Raw genomic sequence first — 16,959 nt, 5'->3', positions numbered from 1 at the left:
GTCGCGAACACGCAAAATCAGGCTGTTTGTCATTAGATGATGCCTGGCATATGAAGATGACACATGGTGACAAAATGATTGGTTGTGAAACCCAAGCACAACCTGGGGAAGTGTGTCCTTGTTGTGTTGAGATAAACAAGCTAATGTGGTAGAGAAGGGTAGTGGGGAACTTCACCTCATGCCCCTTACCAATGACCAATGGCCAGGGTGCGTGCCAGTCTCTGCCCATGGAGGAGTGTCCTCCCAGATGTGTCTAGACCCGGGGTCTTCTGACCTGAGGTCCAAAGCTGATGCCACAGCCTCCCGGGCGAGGTCCCACTGCCGGCTGTGTAGCACTTGGTGTGACGGGGCTGATGCTAGTCCCAGAGCCACCTGGGAGGACTGTGGGGAGGGCGAGGTTTCAGGAGGCCATGTGGTCCTCCCGGAGGGGAATTCTGGTTGGTAGACTCTACACACTCTGAGGGACGGTAGAGGAGTGATGTCTTAATGAGTGAGGTGGAGAGCTGTTCTCTCCTGCTCTGAGGCCCTTGGTGAAGGAGTGTCCTGCCCTATGCCTCAGCTACATCGACTCCCAAAGCCGCCGTAAGCAAGGAGACCCAGGTCCGTCCTGCTGGAATAGCAAGGGGTCAGTTCTATAGGCCTTTCGTAAAGCAAAGGCCATGTAAGGACAAGTTTACTTCGCCGGAGAGAACCTCGGCACAGAATACAAATAACTGCCTGTTCCTCCTCCTGTCTCGACACCACGTGCACGGACGGACGGACAGCTGCTGTGACACTTCTGTGCTTGTCAGGGGTTCCCAGGGCACAACTGCAGGTTCAGTTTTGTGTCCCCCACTTTTTCTTCCTTAGCATTTTGTGCGTGTAGAGGTCTGTGGGAAACTGGATCCCAAAGGTTATCTAAGCGTAACTTTTTAGAGCTGTCTTGGTTGTGGAAAGGGGCTATTTCCTGAGAAATATTATAATTTGTGTGAATATTTAGCTCAACTTTTTAAAGGTAAATTTTTAAGCAAATATCAGACTTTTTCCCTTCAGAGTGTTTGGCTAGAGTGGAATTTAAACAGGCACATTTCCAAGGGTCCCTCACAGCACAGCGCAGGCCCCTGGCACACACTGCGGGCCTTCGATAAATTCATATGGACGTTCATCAGCGCTGGGGAACCCTTGCTGTGGGCACATGCAAATGGAGAACCTGTTTGGGTAAGTGGTTCTTATAGTCTTTAGCTCCACTAATGCCAGTATACATGCAGATAAAAGATCGCCTTTATATGTCCAATGTAAAAAGATCTTTATGTACCCAGTAACTTTTAAAACTAAAGGAAAACACCTAGAAAAGTACTTTTCCACCTTTCAACTGGAAGATAACAAAGCTAATGAGAACTTCATGGGTTAGGACCTTCTCTTGGTTTGTGGGTACTGCTGGTAGCTAAGTTGAGTTTTCTTTTAAATACTAAAAATTATTTCACAGACTCCAACATGGATGCTTAAGCCTGGCTGATGTGGCTCAGTGGTGAGCATAGACCCATGACCTGAGGTCACTGGTTTGATTGCCGCTCAGGGCACATGCCCGGGTTGTGGGCTTGATCCCCAGTAGGGGGCGTGCAGGAGGCAGCCGATCAATGTGATGCTTCTGTCTCATAGATGTTTCTCTCTCCCTATCCGTCCTCTGCCTCTAAAATCAGTAAAACATATTAAAGGAAAAGAACCCAATGTATGCTTAGAACTGGAGCAGTGTGGCCGTTGGGATTCAGGAGACTCCAGGTGCATATGATGGGGCAGTGTCGTGGGAAGAAGGTATGGAGATGCCTTTCAATGGTCTGATTCAGGACCAACGTCCCTCTCCCAGGGGGGCTTCCCTGGCCACCCCTACACTAAAGCAGCCTCCCCCACGTCCCATTGCCCGTTTCCACCGCACTACCCGCCCTGAATGCTTTGTTCTGTCCTCACTCACATGCTTACTGAAGGGTGAAACCTTTACACTCACTGCTAAGGCAGCAGTCTTAATGCCCACCTCTCAGAATGTTGGGGTTGGGACACACCTTTCTGCGCCTGAGGGGAGCGAACTAGGTAGGTATTCACAAGGCCCTTGAGGTGAATTATTGGTAAAGCTAAGCAGGGTTCGCTCTGTGTGGCTCCGGCAGAAAGAGCCGAGGCAGTCCCTTCCTTTGCGGGCCTTGCCCCATGCACACCCGCCCCCACTGTGTCCTGCTGTCCCAGGCGCCTGTTACAACTGTGCTTGAAGTAACTTGGCTGCCTCCAGGACCCAAGGGCCGAGGCTGGTGGTTTAGCAAACAGCCAGCTATGGAGGTCTGCAGGGCTAACTGTGAACACCGCCACCTGAATGAGCGGACCGGGGCTAATGGTGGTGGTGGAGGGCGGACCTGGCATTATTTCCAGGTACAGCAGAGTATGGTTTCCCCTGTACATTTTGCTGAGGGGAGTTACCCTTTCATCCTGTTAAAATGGTAAAACCACTGTTTTCACCCCACCACTTCCATACAGAATTAAGTTGAAGGAAACAAAACACATGGTCATCATTTGTCAAGTTTTCCAGGGCAGTGGGCTTTGTGGAGGTGAGAAGTCACTGTCAGCTCGCTGAGGTCCTCCATGATCCTAAGGCACAGTTTATGTCAATCTTCCTGAAGGCGATTAGATGCACAGTGGGGGAGAGGGAGAGAGGCCTGGGCAGGTGCCATAACCTAAGGTCCAAGGCTGGCCAGGAGCCTCACACAAGTGATACTGGAGCAAGAATGTGCGGACTGAAGATACTATGCACTTGAAAGAGTAACAGTAAACTGACCCCCAAGGGGTAAAGGCCTCTTAAACTGCCCCAGAATCAAAGGGGGCGCCACTTCTAGGAGATGTCCGTGTGGGCACACACGTGTGCACATAACCCCAAGTGCTGCTCCTAGAATGGCGTCTGGACATTGCAATCGCTATTTCCTAACGGTTTTTCACTCTGATTTCTATACGAAATTGTGCCTGAGCGCAGGACTTCAGACCCAGACAATCTGTTGAGGGATTTATGGAGTAAAACAGGATTTACTCCCAGCTTCTGCCAGGGAAGGCTTTGCACCAGCCTGTACTGATGCCCTCGGTGGGACTCCACTCGATGTCCTCAGCAGTGACCCCAAACATTACTGAGGACCGGGGCCATTTCCGACCAAACACTACACCTATGGCTGGACGGCCAAGGATGGGGCACCAACCACAGTAAGTCTTTGGTTGCTTTTTCTTTTAAACCCATATTTTGTCCATTTAAAACTGTAGCAGCAGGAGAGAGAGGAAGCATTTCCCAAAAATCTCTAGCAAGGGTTTGCTACTTGGTAGAGGTCAGGTTATGATGGATGGACTGTCATGAATGTTGATGTACACAGGGTGAGGACTGAAAACTAGCTGTGGCCCTTGGCCTCCCCAGGTCCCGGCTGGGCCCTTTCCAGGACAGAGAGGAGAAAGGCAGGGGCTGGTGGAGGAGGCAGCAGCCTCTTCAGGGACAGTGGGGAGGGAGCCTGGTGTTCCCTGCCTGCAGCTGATGACCTCCTGGTCAGTGTTTCCTGAAGGCCCGTGAGGACCTGGCTGGGCCTTTGCCGCTTTGGGCACCTCCCATCTGCCCAGCCTAAGAGATGTGCCTGGAACTCAGGCTGAGACCGAATTCTCTAAAAACTGCCTCTATCTCTGCACTCTGAGTCCGCACTATAGCTTATTTCTGACAGAATGAGTTTCGTCTGAAAAGAAAGTTAAGTTCAAGTTGTATGTTTCTGTGTATTCGTTTCTACGGCCTAACCCAGCCCCTGGCCAGCCAGGTCCTCCCCGCTCACTGCAGCACAGGGCAGGGCTGTGAACGGCAGCACGAGGCCACTGCACGCACCCCTCGGGGCCGAGGAAAGGACTGACCTGGGCTGAGCCCACAGGTGCTCGATGCATAATCTGGGGGCAAATCCAATGGCCAAGACAAACCATAGAGCTCATTTTCTATTATTATTGCTCTTTTCCAGGCCTTGCTGTGAGACTTGGTTGGGGTTTGGCCATGGGGGCAGGTGTCTCCATGCTCCTGTTCGGAGGAGCAGGAACTGGACACGCCAGCACTGCGTTCCTGGCGGCATCTTTGGCTATGAAACAACACACCAGCTACTGCACAACCATAACCCCAACCATTCGGAGAGTTCACCACTTTTCGAAATGCGACATCAGGTGAGTCTGAAACGCAGTTTACCCAGGAATAACTCAGTAAGGCCATTTGGATTAATGAAAATGTATAAAAGGTGACATGGACAGGAAAACAGTGCTATCATACTCGGGAAATGACACTTGGTTCATTTTCATCAACTGCACACTGGGTGAAATCACACAATTACTACAGGGAACTGTAAGCAAGCAATCTGGTCAGAGGGATGTGTTCCTTTGTCTTAAATGAAAGCGCTGTATGAAATGCATCGCTCTGATTAAAATGATACTTTCCTTCTCTGAGAAACCCCAGATTTAGAACGCTGGCAAAGGCAGTGCTGGCAAAGTATTTAATGCACGTGGAAAGGCTATTCTACTTTGGCTTCCAGAAGTAGCCCTAAAAAATTCTATGCACCAAATGCATTGGCTAATAGTGATCATTTCCATTTTACTATAAATTATTCTAAATGTCACTTAAGTACTTAAGAGTTAGCGCGCTCCTTTCTAGAAGCTGTCTAAGGCAGCTGATGCGTAAAGCACCTCAACTAGGCTTTCAGCTAGCTCCGCAGTGCAGCTTGTGCCCAGGCCCAACTCCCTCCCACACTGCACCGCGCACCCACCGGAGCTCGTCACGCCCATTCGTGCCTCCCACGGAGAGAAGCAATCCTGGTTCTAAGGAGGGTCACGTGGGTGGGGGACCAGAGGTCCCACGTGCGGAAGGTAAATGAGCTTTGTTCATGCAGCCCAGCTCTCCCAGGCCTGTCCCGCTGTCCCCTCAGAAAGCTCGCTCTGAGAGGTGACCTACTACCCTACTGTCAGTTCTCATTCACAGACGGTAACGTTCATCTCAAGCGTGTCAGCCTGCGTGTAATTCGCAGATTGTGTTTCCCTAGTTTCCACTGGACACACAGTGCAAACAGAAGCAAGGACTGAAGCAATCATTTCAAAAACAAGAGCTCACACTAAAACACACATGAGCATCAATAGGAAAACGTGGGTTTCGTCCTGTCTTTATTCTGGGGAGGAGGAGTCCTCCTCCTCTTCCTCCTCGTCGTCGTCGTTGAGTGAGCAGGGCGTCTCGCCGCGGGACTCGGAGCAGTGAGAGGCCGCACTGCTGGACTGGTGACTGTTTGGGGCAAGGATCTGCCCAGTTGCTAAGGCCACTTCAGCATCCAAGCAGAACCCCTGGGTTACACTAGCAAACAATTCAAACACAGGCTCATTAACGTGGTGAACGTTTTCTGCTTCGTAACACAGGAATGGGGCAGGGGACAGGAGCCACGGAGGGCTCGGCCAGGGCCTGGGCAGGGGCATGCTGCGCTCTGAGAAGGGGCCGGCCCCGCAGCTGGCCTTTTGAACCCGGAAACATACGTACCTTGATTGGGATAAGGTGGCACCAGTGGTCAGGTCTAAACTTGAAACTGACTGGGTAGAGTTCAAAAGCAGCCCCTGGTTTAACCATGACGGTCCTGTGGAGATATCTACGGGGAAAAACAAAGACAGAAGGGGTGGGTCCCGCAGTCCTGTGGCTGCTATTGTTCCCGTGGGAAGAGAGCGGACAAGTGAGGGCATCAGCCTGTTCTAATCACAGCCACACAAGTCTCCTGCCCTGGGGAGAAGCCAGATTTCTTCAGCAGAAAACAGACATTTCTAAATCATAAGGGGGATGCGGGAGAGACAGGAAGGCTGACTATAGCAAGAATGAATTCAAATTCAACCAACTGTGGGCTCTCGTTCTCTTTTCTCAAGACCTCCAGAGGCAGCACACACTGGACTACCGTGGACGCCTGCTGTCCTCGCCATGGAAGACTCGGGACCCTGACGGTGGTAACAGCCAAAGCCAGCAGTGGGTAGAGAGAGTCACATTGGAAATGTCTCAGGTACAAAGGACAGACACATTTTTGCCCAAACCCCCACTGAATCCATCTTTTCAAGTGCCCCCCTGGGGAACGCAGTGCTACTAGTCACCCAAGACCTATTCTTTCTCCTGGTACCTTTTGCTTAAAACTCAAACTCGCTCTTATTTTGAAAGGCCACGAGCAGCCATGCTTTTAGTGAGGGTGACACAGGCACCGCTTTTTCAGTCTGCATAAATATTCTGGGTCTGTCCTTTCAATGTTGTTTTCTACACATACATCGTACTTCTCCTATCATAACCTTGACCAATTCTCACCGTAGTTTCACTTGTTTAATGCTTACCTCCTTATCTAGGATGTCAGCTCAGAGAAGACAGTGACAAGAACATGTAAGATCTAAATGTTACTGAATGAATGATAGTCTCTTCCAATAGTGAGTTTACAAAGAAGGTGATGTGCAGATTAGAAATACAATTCTAAGAGAAATTCTTAGAATTACATTATAAGATCGAATGTACACTCAGAAAAATGTAATTTACCAAAATGAAAGCTTACTATATTTAATCAAAATAATTTTATAATTACTGCGCAGAAAGCTGTGTGTTAAGATTGGAAACTGCTATCCAGCATTGTCGGGCCAAGTGAGAGGCATCCTAGGAAGAAGTAGTGAGCGAATCTCTACGCTGATTTTAGAATGGCCTTGGGAACCGGTTTCTCACAGGCTAACAAGGCAGCTGTGAAAAAAAGAACTTCAGTTCTAAGAACAGCAGACTTTAAATACATTAAATAACAAGTCTGGACACGATAACATTAAGGCCAGAATCCTGATCGGGGATAGTAATTAGCATACGTGGAAACTTTGTCAGAGCTCAGCTAGTTGCATAACACAGGACACTTTCTCTTCACAACAGCTCTGAAAGCCTGTTTCGTTCACATTATCCTAGAAACCACACAGTGGTTCTCACCATCGTACTCCAGAGCCCTCTGTCCTTTGCACTAAAGGCACACGTTTGTTCTTCAAAAGAACTAACCAGAAAGTCTGTGCCCCAGGCTGCCAATGAGGTCACCAAGAGATAAAAGCCAGAGAGCCTGCCTAATCACCAAGCTTTTACAATGAGAATGGACTGAAGTAAAGTTGTGGTGAGTTACTGAAAGCCCTTCCCTTAGACGCTGCTGGGCTGCCAACAGAATAGCCAGTCCTGCCCTGGGAGAGAGCAGGGGGAGATACTGGCTGAGGGGCAATAAGATGGGGTCTCATGAGTGGGTGATGCCAATTTAAGGACTAAATCCAACAGACACTTGTGTTGTGATTGAAGAGCCAAAACCACAAAACAAAACAAATAAAAACTACTTTGCAGTTCTAGGAGGTAATACTTACAATGAAGGGAACTGCCCAAAGCAAAGGCAGAGCACTGTTTGCTACATCCAAATTCTAGGTGCAGAACATACCATAATCTTAGTAAGTTAGGACAATCATAAAGATGTCAGAATGAGTGAAACAAAATCTGAATTATATAACATGCAAAACAGTGCTTTTTAGTATATTCAAGCATACTTTTATAGTTCATAATAAAAATGATAAAGAACCCAATTTAAAAAACGAGCAAAGGATCTGAATAGACATTCTCCAAGGAAGATTTACGAATGGCCAATAAGCACATGAAAAGATGCTCACATCATTAGTCACTAGGGAAATGCAGATCAAATTGACAGTGAGATACCACATCTATTAGGATGGCTGTAATAAAAAGGTGGCCAACAAGTGTTTAGAAGGGTGTGGACAAACTGAAACTCGCATACATTGCTGGTACAACTGTAAAATGGTACAACTGCTTTGGAAAATAGTATGGCAGTTCCTCAAAATGTTAAAGTAGGAAAGGGTTCAGAATCAAGGACGAGCATACAGTGGACTTGAACTAATTTTCTATGAGAAAAAGAGAAAGGTTTTAACATGTTAGGGTTTGATATATTTAATCAGGGACAACATGTGAAAGGATTCGTTAACATACCTGAGATATAACCTTCTAACGCCTTTGGCACCAGGGATTTTGCACGTTTCAGATCCTCCAGAGAACATTTGCCTGACTCCAGGCCAAAGGACATTCCCATCCGCTTCAGCACTTCGATGTCATCATGGATCTCAAAGGTGTTGTCAAAATTGAAAAGATATTCAAACCTGCACCAAGAAACAAAGTTGGTACAGGCTTCCGTGGCGTTGGAGAGGTCTGAGGAGTTTTATAGTCTGTTTACTACATAAAAGAATGAGGGCCTAAGTTCAGCTACCGCACTAGAAATTATCGATGTTTATAGCAATAAGGGTCCTTCTGCTGTATTCAGGAGATGACATCTCAAATACACCACTTTCCCAAGTAACACGTTAAGCACCCAGCCTGTTTGGTCTCCGCACGGAAAGTATAGTGTCAGTCACCGGTGACTGACAAGGCGCTTAACGTGTCTAACTTTCATGTGACGGACAAGAGGTCCATAAACTTTAGCCCTCATTAAGCTATTGCAAATTGGATACAGAAATACTGGTCTAAATCCAATACTTTCCTTTCTTTTCTGTTAATCCTCAAGAGTGTATTTTCCCATTGCCTTTCAACAGAGAGAGAAAAACAAGGTAGGAGAGACACATGGATTGGTTGCCTCTTGAATGAGCCCTAACTTGGGGCGGGGGGGGGGGGGGGGGAACCGGGCCACAAGAACCCACAACCCAGGTATGTGCCCTGGACTGGGAATTGAACCTGAGACCCTTCAGTGTGTGGGCTGGCGCTCTAACCACTTGGCAACACCGGCCAGGGCTAGTTTGGTCAATTTAATGCTCATGGTGGGAGAGCTGCCTGGCTAAGTAAGGGGAAAAGATTGCATCACCAAAGTAAGTGAAAGAAAGGCTGTAGGACCTGCCTTGAACAACAAACTGCTGCAAGCTTCTTAGAGTTTCCTTCCTCCAGGGAAGTGCATTGAGTCAGTTACCACCCAAGAATGGAACCCTTACTAGACCCCAGCCAGGGATGAACAGAAGCCATAAAGCCCTTAGGCCAATGACTCCCTGCAATTCCTTTATGAAAGCATTTAACATGTTTAAATTGCCTGCTTTGAGTCCAAGCCTTAGGCATTCTCTCATTTAATCCTTACCACAGGGCTAGGAAGTGGCGTTTTCCGGAAAACAGCTCTGGAGCAGTTAAACGGGGGAAGCCGTCATCCACACCTGGGTCTGTCTCCACCCCATGCCCTCAACTGTCTCATGATACTGATCACAGACTGAAGACCAACGAATTAACTATTTTTATGAAGGTAAAATAAATCTCACATTAATTCTGTATTACTGATAGATGGATAAAGAAAATGTATAGATACAATAAAATATTCAGCCACAAAAAAGAGAAGGAAACGCTGCCATTTGTGACAACATGGATGGACTTTGAGGGCATTATGCTAAGTGAAATAATTCAGAGAAAGACACATACTGAATGATCTCACTTAATGTGGAACCTAAAAAACTGAATTCATAGATACAGAGAATTGATTGGGGGAGGGGGGGCAAAATATATGAAGGTGGTCAAAAATATTAACTTTCAATTATAAGATTAAAAAACAAAGGCGAGCCCTAACCGGTTTGGCTCAGTGGATAGAGCGTCGGCCTGTGGACTGAAGGGTCCCAGGTTCAATTCCGGTCAAGAGCATGTGCCTTGGTTGCAGGTGCATCCCCAGTAGGGGGTGTGCAGGAGGCAGCTGATTGATGTTTCTCTCTCATCGAGGTTTCTAACTCTGTTGCTCTCCCTCTCTGTAAAAAAATCAATAAAATATATTAAAAAAACAAACAAAAAGAAAAACAACAAAAAAAGCAGAGATTGCACCTAGCATTTTCATGTCTATTCATCCATTAATAAACAGAAGCCCACTCAACTAAGAGATAGTAAAACAAAGAGGTAATTGCTTTTATGCCTCATGTTGATCTAAAGTATTTCCACAATAAACTATGACAGTGAATCACCAGCGAGCCTACCTGTGTCAGACCCTCACTGATGGTCTACCTCGCTGCAGTTCTTGCCCACAATTATGCCACATGCACGTACATACGTGTACATCCTGATCTGTGTCCAGGCACCACCCTGCACGTAACAGGCAGCAGAGGGCCAGGTACGTGACTGGGGGCTGTGGAGGGCAAGTGATGGAGCACAGGCCAGAAGCTGACAGCTCTCCATGTATGAAAAGGTGTTTCACACGCCCCAAGGAGTCAGCCTTGGAGGACTCAGAGAATGGAATACCCCCCTCTTATTTTGTCAAATGACAGGACTGCGTGAAGAGAAGGCTGCCCTGCAACCTGCCCCCATTCTGCACTCACTTGTCACTGGAGATGCTGCAGTCTATGACTGTCTTCCTGCTCGTGTTGATGATTATAAACGGCAGCTGAATGGTGGAGTTCAGAGCTGGCGGGCCCTGGTTCTGCTGTTCATTTTGCCGATTTCTTTGTACCAGGTTTTTGAAAGCGATTTGCTGTAATGAGCGATTAAAAAAAATAGTCATTTAATATGGATAAGTGAGTTGGAATTAAATGAATAGAGTTTAAAGAGACCTTCCACCTGTAGTAAATTAGACATTTAAGAAAAAAGATTAGAAAAATCCAACTCAATAAATATATTTCAAGGGGAAAAATATACATTTAAATGGTGTCTACCATCATCATAATGTAAATAATGGGGCCATGGTTTCCGTTACCCATAGAAATGGGACCTTACAAATCTGAGAGCCAGGGGCACCTGCAGCTCCTCAGAGAGAGTGATTCAGGGGAAACGACATTGAGGGAGCTTGCTTTCCACTCACCCACCACAGACGCCCATGAGTTCAGGGTTGAATACATTGCTTACTCTAGCCCAATGATATGCAAAGAAGCAGTGGCATTAAGCATAACTCACCTGTGCCACGTGATGTCAGTGCGCTGACATTAACTGTTAAAAAGAATTAAGCGAACTAGGCTATGGCAAATTATTATTGTTCAGGGACTTAATTTTCTTTCTAAGACAACTTCATCCCTGTTTGATGAAGGAAAGAACAAAACGCTAGGAGGAAATAAGGTATGAAAAAGCAAAAAGTGCCTGTTTCTTGCTATACTTTGGGTTTCATTTCAATAGAGAGAACTGCTTTTATAAATGTTGACAGCTAGGGTGCTCCAGGTTGAAATCTTCTATAAATATTTGGTTTGAGAGACCACAGAGGGGGAAACAATTTAGGACTTAAAAAAATACACATAATGAGAGCGACCTTGGCTAGCAACATTCTTTCTGATAAACACATAATTACAAGTCTACTGAGAAACAGATTTTAAATATAACATGTACTGAAAATCCAGCTCCAAAGCGTTCCATGACACTCTGAGGAAGGCTCAGCACGGAGCGTAGGGACCATGAGTTGACAGGGAACGCCTGCAGCTAACTGTGCAGGGACGGGGACCGAGAGAGAAAGCGAGGGCCTGGCTGGCCAGGTCTACAAGAAGGCAGGATGCTGCAGGGAGTAGCTGCAGGAAAAGGAATCAAGGATCAGCTTTGTTAAAGCTGCAACAGTCTCTTCAAACAAAATCTTATTTGGACATCCACTATGGAAAACATAAAATGCGGCCTCCAGCGGCAGGTTCTATGGGGCTCATTCAGTGTGAAAAGCAGACAAAGAACACAGAAGAAAAGAAACGGCCCAGTGTCCGGGCTCCCTGTTCCACCTGCCGCCACCCCCTGCCTCAGCCCTGCTTCCGGCTCAGACCAGCACGGACCTTCGGGAGGGCGACCGGTTGTCTCCTGCCCTTTTGATTTATTCATGAATGTGAGAGAAAAACATAAGCATCTAGAAAGTTTAACACAAAAACCTGGACTATTCAGGAGTACTTAACATTCTATCCTTCAGACAAAGTGACTACTTTAGGGGGAAAACCTGGTAACTCCTTGGTATCTTTATTTCTGAAAAGTAAATTTCACCAAAAATTAAATGACTTATAGTTGTTCAAATCAAAGTTGATTTTAGGATTGGTTGAAAGCTGTTCAAATAAAGAAAATTGCAGATAAAAGCTAACGCATAAAGGCATGCATTCCCCTCCTAGGAACACGCCTGTGCCATTCCTTCCCCCTCTCCTGCCCCTACAGCAGCGGTTCTCAACCTGTGGGTCGCGACCCCTTTGGCAGTCAAAGGACCCTTTCACAGGGGTCGCCTAAGACCATCCTGCATAACAGTAGCAACATTACAGTTATGAAGTAGCAACGAAAATAATTTTATGGTTGGGTCACAACATAAGGAACTGTATTTAAAGGGCCAAAGGGTTGAGAACCACTGCCCTGCAGGCACAAGTATCTCCTCAACCCCTACACGAGGTTTGCAATCAGTAGAACAACGGGCAGTGGCAGCTCGTCCCAGGCTAACCCCATAAACCTGTGCCCAAGGCCCCATTTTCTCTGACTTCCCAGTGAGCCAGAGCAGCCCAGCCGAGGCTCTCCTGTTGCTTCTTCCATGCCCTTCCTGGTTTCACAGTCCTAAGTGTGTTTTTGCCATGGCTAATAAATTCTTGCTTGCTTTGCTGCAATGAAAAACAGCAAAGGCATAAAGATTCCCTGACTCATTTTACAAGTTTTGGGTTGGATTGAATATAGTTCCACTGTATGGCTCAAAGTGAATTTTTGCACCAACTGCAATTACCAAAAATAGAAAAAACAAGTCCATCTACCCTGTGATTTTACCTCCCATAACTTCATACAAAGGCTATTATATTTTTTAAAATCATCCAAATTCTAGGCAATTATCCAAAAATATATAGAGAGATCCTTATTACACTATAAATTTTAATTTTCTTTTAAACATAAATGCATTTTAAGGTTAGGTATTTTTACAAAGCTTATTGAGTATTGCATGTTATTCTGTTACTTACAGATAATGAGTATTGCAGGTGGATTTAATTATTTTATTCAATGTGCCCAAAACTTAACTAACTTTACTTCTTAGTATTCCACATTAGGACTAAAACACACACACACACACACACACACACACACACACACTCTCTCTGAATAGTTTCTGTTCAGAGTAAAGATAAGTGTCAAAGTAAATTGTTGTATAAAATGTCACCCACAGGGCAGGTGAGGGCTGTGGGGCCCTGGTGATGGTGAGAGACGGAACCAGCTTAGAGACAGACCACGGATGGCAATGGGCTCGCCTGCGGGAGGCTGCCCTACTGTGGTCCCAGACACTCCCTCAAAGGCACCCAGAGTAGGAAACAAGCAAGTAAGCGGAGAAGCAGACACAGGCAGGGCAGGTACGAAAGGCATCCCAGCATCTTTACCTGCAGGAGAAGCTCTTGCAGCTGGGCCCGCTTCTGCTTTATCCGTTCTATCCGCCTCTGCTTCTCTATCTTTGAAACACAGGTCACAAAATAACATGAAGATGTGTAGGGTATAAAGCACTGCTCATTTTCAGGTCCCAATTCTGAGATATCAAGAATTTTCTTTAGAGAGATGCAAACCAACATCAATAAAGGCAAGCCACACCTCTTTGCGGGTAGGGGTTGGGGCAAGCAAGCAGACAGTTCAGCAGAATTGCAGCAGCTGCTATCAGTAAGGAGACCAACTGCTTAAGGAATGCCTGGTGTGCAGGACTCTTTGCGATTTACCACTTAAGTTCAACAGTGAGAGCTAACACTTAGGACACTTACTCTATGTGCCAGCACCCAGCTCAGCACTCCCCACACATTACCTCAGTTCCTCTTCTCGAGACCCTATGTATGTCGTTATCCATTCGCATGTAAGGAAATGGAGGCACAGAGGGTTAAGTAACTGCCCAAGGGCACACCACTTAGTACTTGGCAAGAACCCCAGCCATCTGGTTCCAGAGACCCTAATATTAATTGCTTTGCTATATTATGCTCACCCTCCCCACCCACCAAGAATGAGGTAAGATCTCAGTCTTTTATTTTTACTTTTAATTAATTGATTTGCTTTAAAAAAAAAAAACAAAACTCACATGGCTGATTGCTGGCTCAAAGAATACACATATAGTCCTCTCCAAAAATGTTTTACGCCGAACCGGTTTGGCTCAGTGGATAGAGCGTTGGCCTGCGGACTCAAGTGTCCCAGGTTCGATTCCGGTTAAGGGCATGTACCTTGGTTGCGGGCACATCCCCAGTGAGGGGCGTGCAGGAGGCAGCTGATCGAGCTCTCTCATCGATGTTTCTAACTCTCTATCCCTCTCCCTTCTTCTCTGTAAAAAATCAATAAAATATATTGGAAAAAATGTTTTACCAATTTGCACTCTCATTAGTAACACTATTTCCCAATAACCCGGTCAGTACTAACACTCATTCCAGATGGTGCACAGGACCTGCTAATGGTCCATACTTGGCCCTGGTCACATAGAAGTTAACTTTTAATCCTATAGTATCTTGTATCATTTCCTGTTTCTCATGTGTAAATATCACTTTCCTGATAAGAGAAATTATGTCAGATTTCTCTCTCTCCTTTTCCTTCTTTCTCCTTCCTTCCTTTTCTTCTTTTATTTTAGTTTATTATTGACGTAAAATTGGTATACTGTATTTTAACTGACTTAAATAAGCACAGCTGGCCTGAGCCAGTTTGGCTCAGTGGATAGAGCGTTGACCTGTGGACTCAAGGGTCCCAGGTTCTATTCTGGTCCAGGGCACATGCCCGGGTTATGGGCTCGATCTCCAGTAGGGAGCATGCAGGAGGCAGCCAATCAATGATTCTCTCTCATCGTTGATGTTCTATCTCTCTCTCCCTCTCCCTTCCTCTCTGAAATCAATAAAAATGTATTTAAAAAAAAGCACAGCTGCTAATACAGGTAGCTTATATATATTCAATATACAATTCAATTCCTGTCTGTAGTAAGAAGTATGCTAATGGGATAAATTTCCCAGCTTCAAAGGACTGTTATTTTCCTCATTCTTACAACTTCCTGGAAAACAGATCTTAAGGTTTGATTTTCCTTGCGATGAGTTCCTGTCTCTTTGGGCAAAAAGTCAATGACATCAAATGATTTTTCTTGTCTACTCCAAGAAAATTATTTATTTGCTCCCCATCCACTCTAGTCTGCACCAGAAATTTCCTCTCATTATTCCTAACCACTACCACACTTTAATCCTAAATAACTTTAGGCTGACTGTGAAATCAGTGTGGCCTTCAACATTTGAAAAGATGTAGGAGTTCCGCCCTGTACCTGAAGCGTGACAGGTCAGGCCCCCACCTGCCCCTCCTGCACACACAAGTTGTACCAACTCTACCTCTAGAACACATCTCCAAACTCACTGCCACTGCCACTGCTGTAATGAATGCGGCCACCTCCAATCTCCCCTCCTCACCTTCCTGTCTGTCCAACTTCCAACCCTCTAGTAGAGTGATCCTTCAGAATATACCCCATCAGCCCTCCTCTTTATAACTCTTCAATAGCTTCCCCTAGTTTCTAGGACCAGGTCCCAACAGTTAGGACTCTCTCCTTGCCTGTACTCTGGCCACACCCTGCTGTGGGCACGCCTTCCGATGCCTGCCTCGGCCCATGCAGGCCTCTGCCTGGAAGGCCCTCCCTGCTTTAAACCACTTGGCAAACTCCTACTCCTCCCTCATGACTGAGCTCAGGGATTTTTTTCTTGTAAAGCCCTCCCTTATCTCCCAGGAAATCTGTCCATACTTCTTTCACAGTAGTAATCACATTTTTGGTAACACTTTTACATTTCTCCTCTTAATTAGAATGAAAGCTCCTTGGAGTCAGAGATTTTTGTCTTGTACAATCTTTGATTAAGCACATAGCTGGCAGATGCTAATAGATTTTTGTTATCAGCTTATTATTACCAGTAATTACAATGATGCTCAACTTCCACTCTATCAAAAGGAGAAGAGGAGGGCATTTCCACTGCACCATATAAATAAAGTTATAATTTCTGATAAATGTCTGGTTTCTCCCTCCATCCACAAGTATACTGATACCAAATCATGAGAAAAACATGAAATCAACCACATTTATCTCCATAAGCTACCTGTATCTCACTTTATTCCCTTTATGGCCATGACAATAAAAATATGTCAGATTTGGAAACTATGTCAAGGCACGTGTTCATTTAGGAAAGATTTCCTATAATGATAAAGTTAACAGAATACAAAATGTTTTTGTACACGTCATGTCCAAATTCATGTTACTGCTACACATTAGATCTATTCTGATAAAGATACAAATGAAATACCATTCTGTTGCCACTGATTCCAGAGTTAAAGGTAAAAAGCTTAAACATAAGAAACAAATGGACAGCTTCACCCATATTTTGGCGTCCATAAAGCAAGCATTATATCAAAACTGAGATAGTATTTCTGTTACATGAATCACCGAAATGTTATTGTTAGAGTGCTCAGAATTGAATTAGAATAAAATAAAGATCTTCTCTAAGAAACAGTAAAAATCAAGCCATCTAATTTCTATGCCCCTTGTTTCATCAGGACACCAGTCAGACTACATATCTCTAAAGTTTCTTCCAGTTCTAAAACTCTATGTAGAAGAATCTATTTTTTAAAAAGACATAGTATACATAATTAGAAATATTTTACTAGTATGTAACCACATTTCTAAATTAAAATGCCTCTGATGTAAAATAAAGCAAACCACTTTGTATAACCAGATTTTCCTTTCTTACCTCCAGGTTTTGACACTCCTGAGCAGAATTGGTAGGCAGGCCAATCCACTTGATTTCTTTTTTTTCTTTTGATATTATGTTCATTGCCATTAGCACATTTAAAGCATCATAAACTCTTCGCCTAATGTTCTTCTGGTCATAAGCCTGCTAAAAAATACATTTATTAAGTGATAAAAGTTAAGAGTTAAGATAAGTCACAGATATTAAAATATTTAATGAATACCCTAATATTCTAAGTGTCCGACCAATCGGTCGACTGGTCAACTGCTCGAACAG

At 45.2% G+C, this 16,959-nt stretch overlaps 1 protein-coding gene across 20 annotated transcripts in view; it reads right to left on the bottom strand.

The window, feature by feature from the left end:
* Positions 1-4,233: 4,233 nt before the first annotated feature.
* The window catches only part of TFDP2 (transcription factor Dp-2), a 126,222-nt gene continuing 113,496 nt past the window's right edge, over positions 4,234-16,959 (bottom strand). For 15 of the 20 annotated variants that reach the window (XM_036332329.1, XM_036332326.1, XM_036332327.1 and 12 more), the window contains 6 exons: positions 16,684-16,830; positions 13,336-13,497; positions 10,363-10,514; positions 8,027-8,193; positions 5,537-5,642; positions 4,234-5,356 (listed from right to left, as the gene is read on the bottom strand). In XM_036332329.1, coding sequence (XP_036188222.1) covers positions 5,173-5,356; positions 5,537-5,642; positions 8,027-8,193; positions 10,363-10,514; positions 13,336-13,497; positions 16,684-16,830 — 918 coding nt within the window. In that variant the 3' untranslated portion in view covers positions 4,234-5,172. The remainder of the gene's footprint in view (positions 5,357-5,536; positions 5,643-8,026; positions 8,194-10,362; positions 10,515-13,335; positions 13,498-16,683; positions 16,831-16,959) is intronic. The other 5 variants (XM_036332336.1, XM_036332334.1, XM_036332328.1 and 2 more) reach the window with 4 other exon arrangements.

Source organism: Myotis myotis, unplaced genomic scaffold (assembly GCF_014108235.1).
Source record: "Myotis myotis isolate mMyoMyo1 unplaced genomic scaffold, mMyoMyo1.p scaffold_m19_p_13, whole genome shotgun sequence".
NCBI classification, from domain to species: domain Eukaryota; kingdom Metazoa; phylum Chordata; class Mammalia; order Chiroptera; family Vespertilionidae; genus Myotis; species Myotis myotis.
The sequence above is the reverse complement of the archived record's forward strand: the minus strand, read 5'-3'. Positions and strand labels throughout refer to the sequence as shown.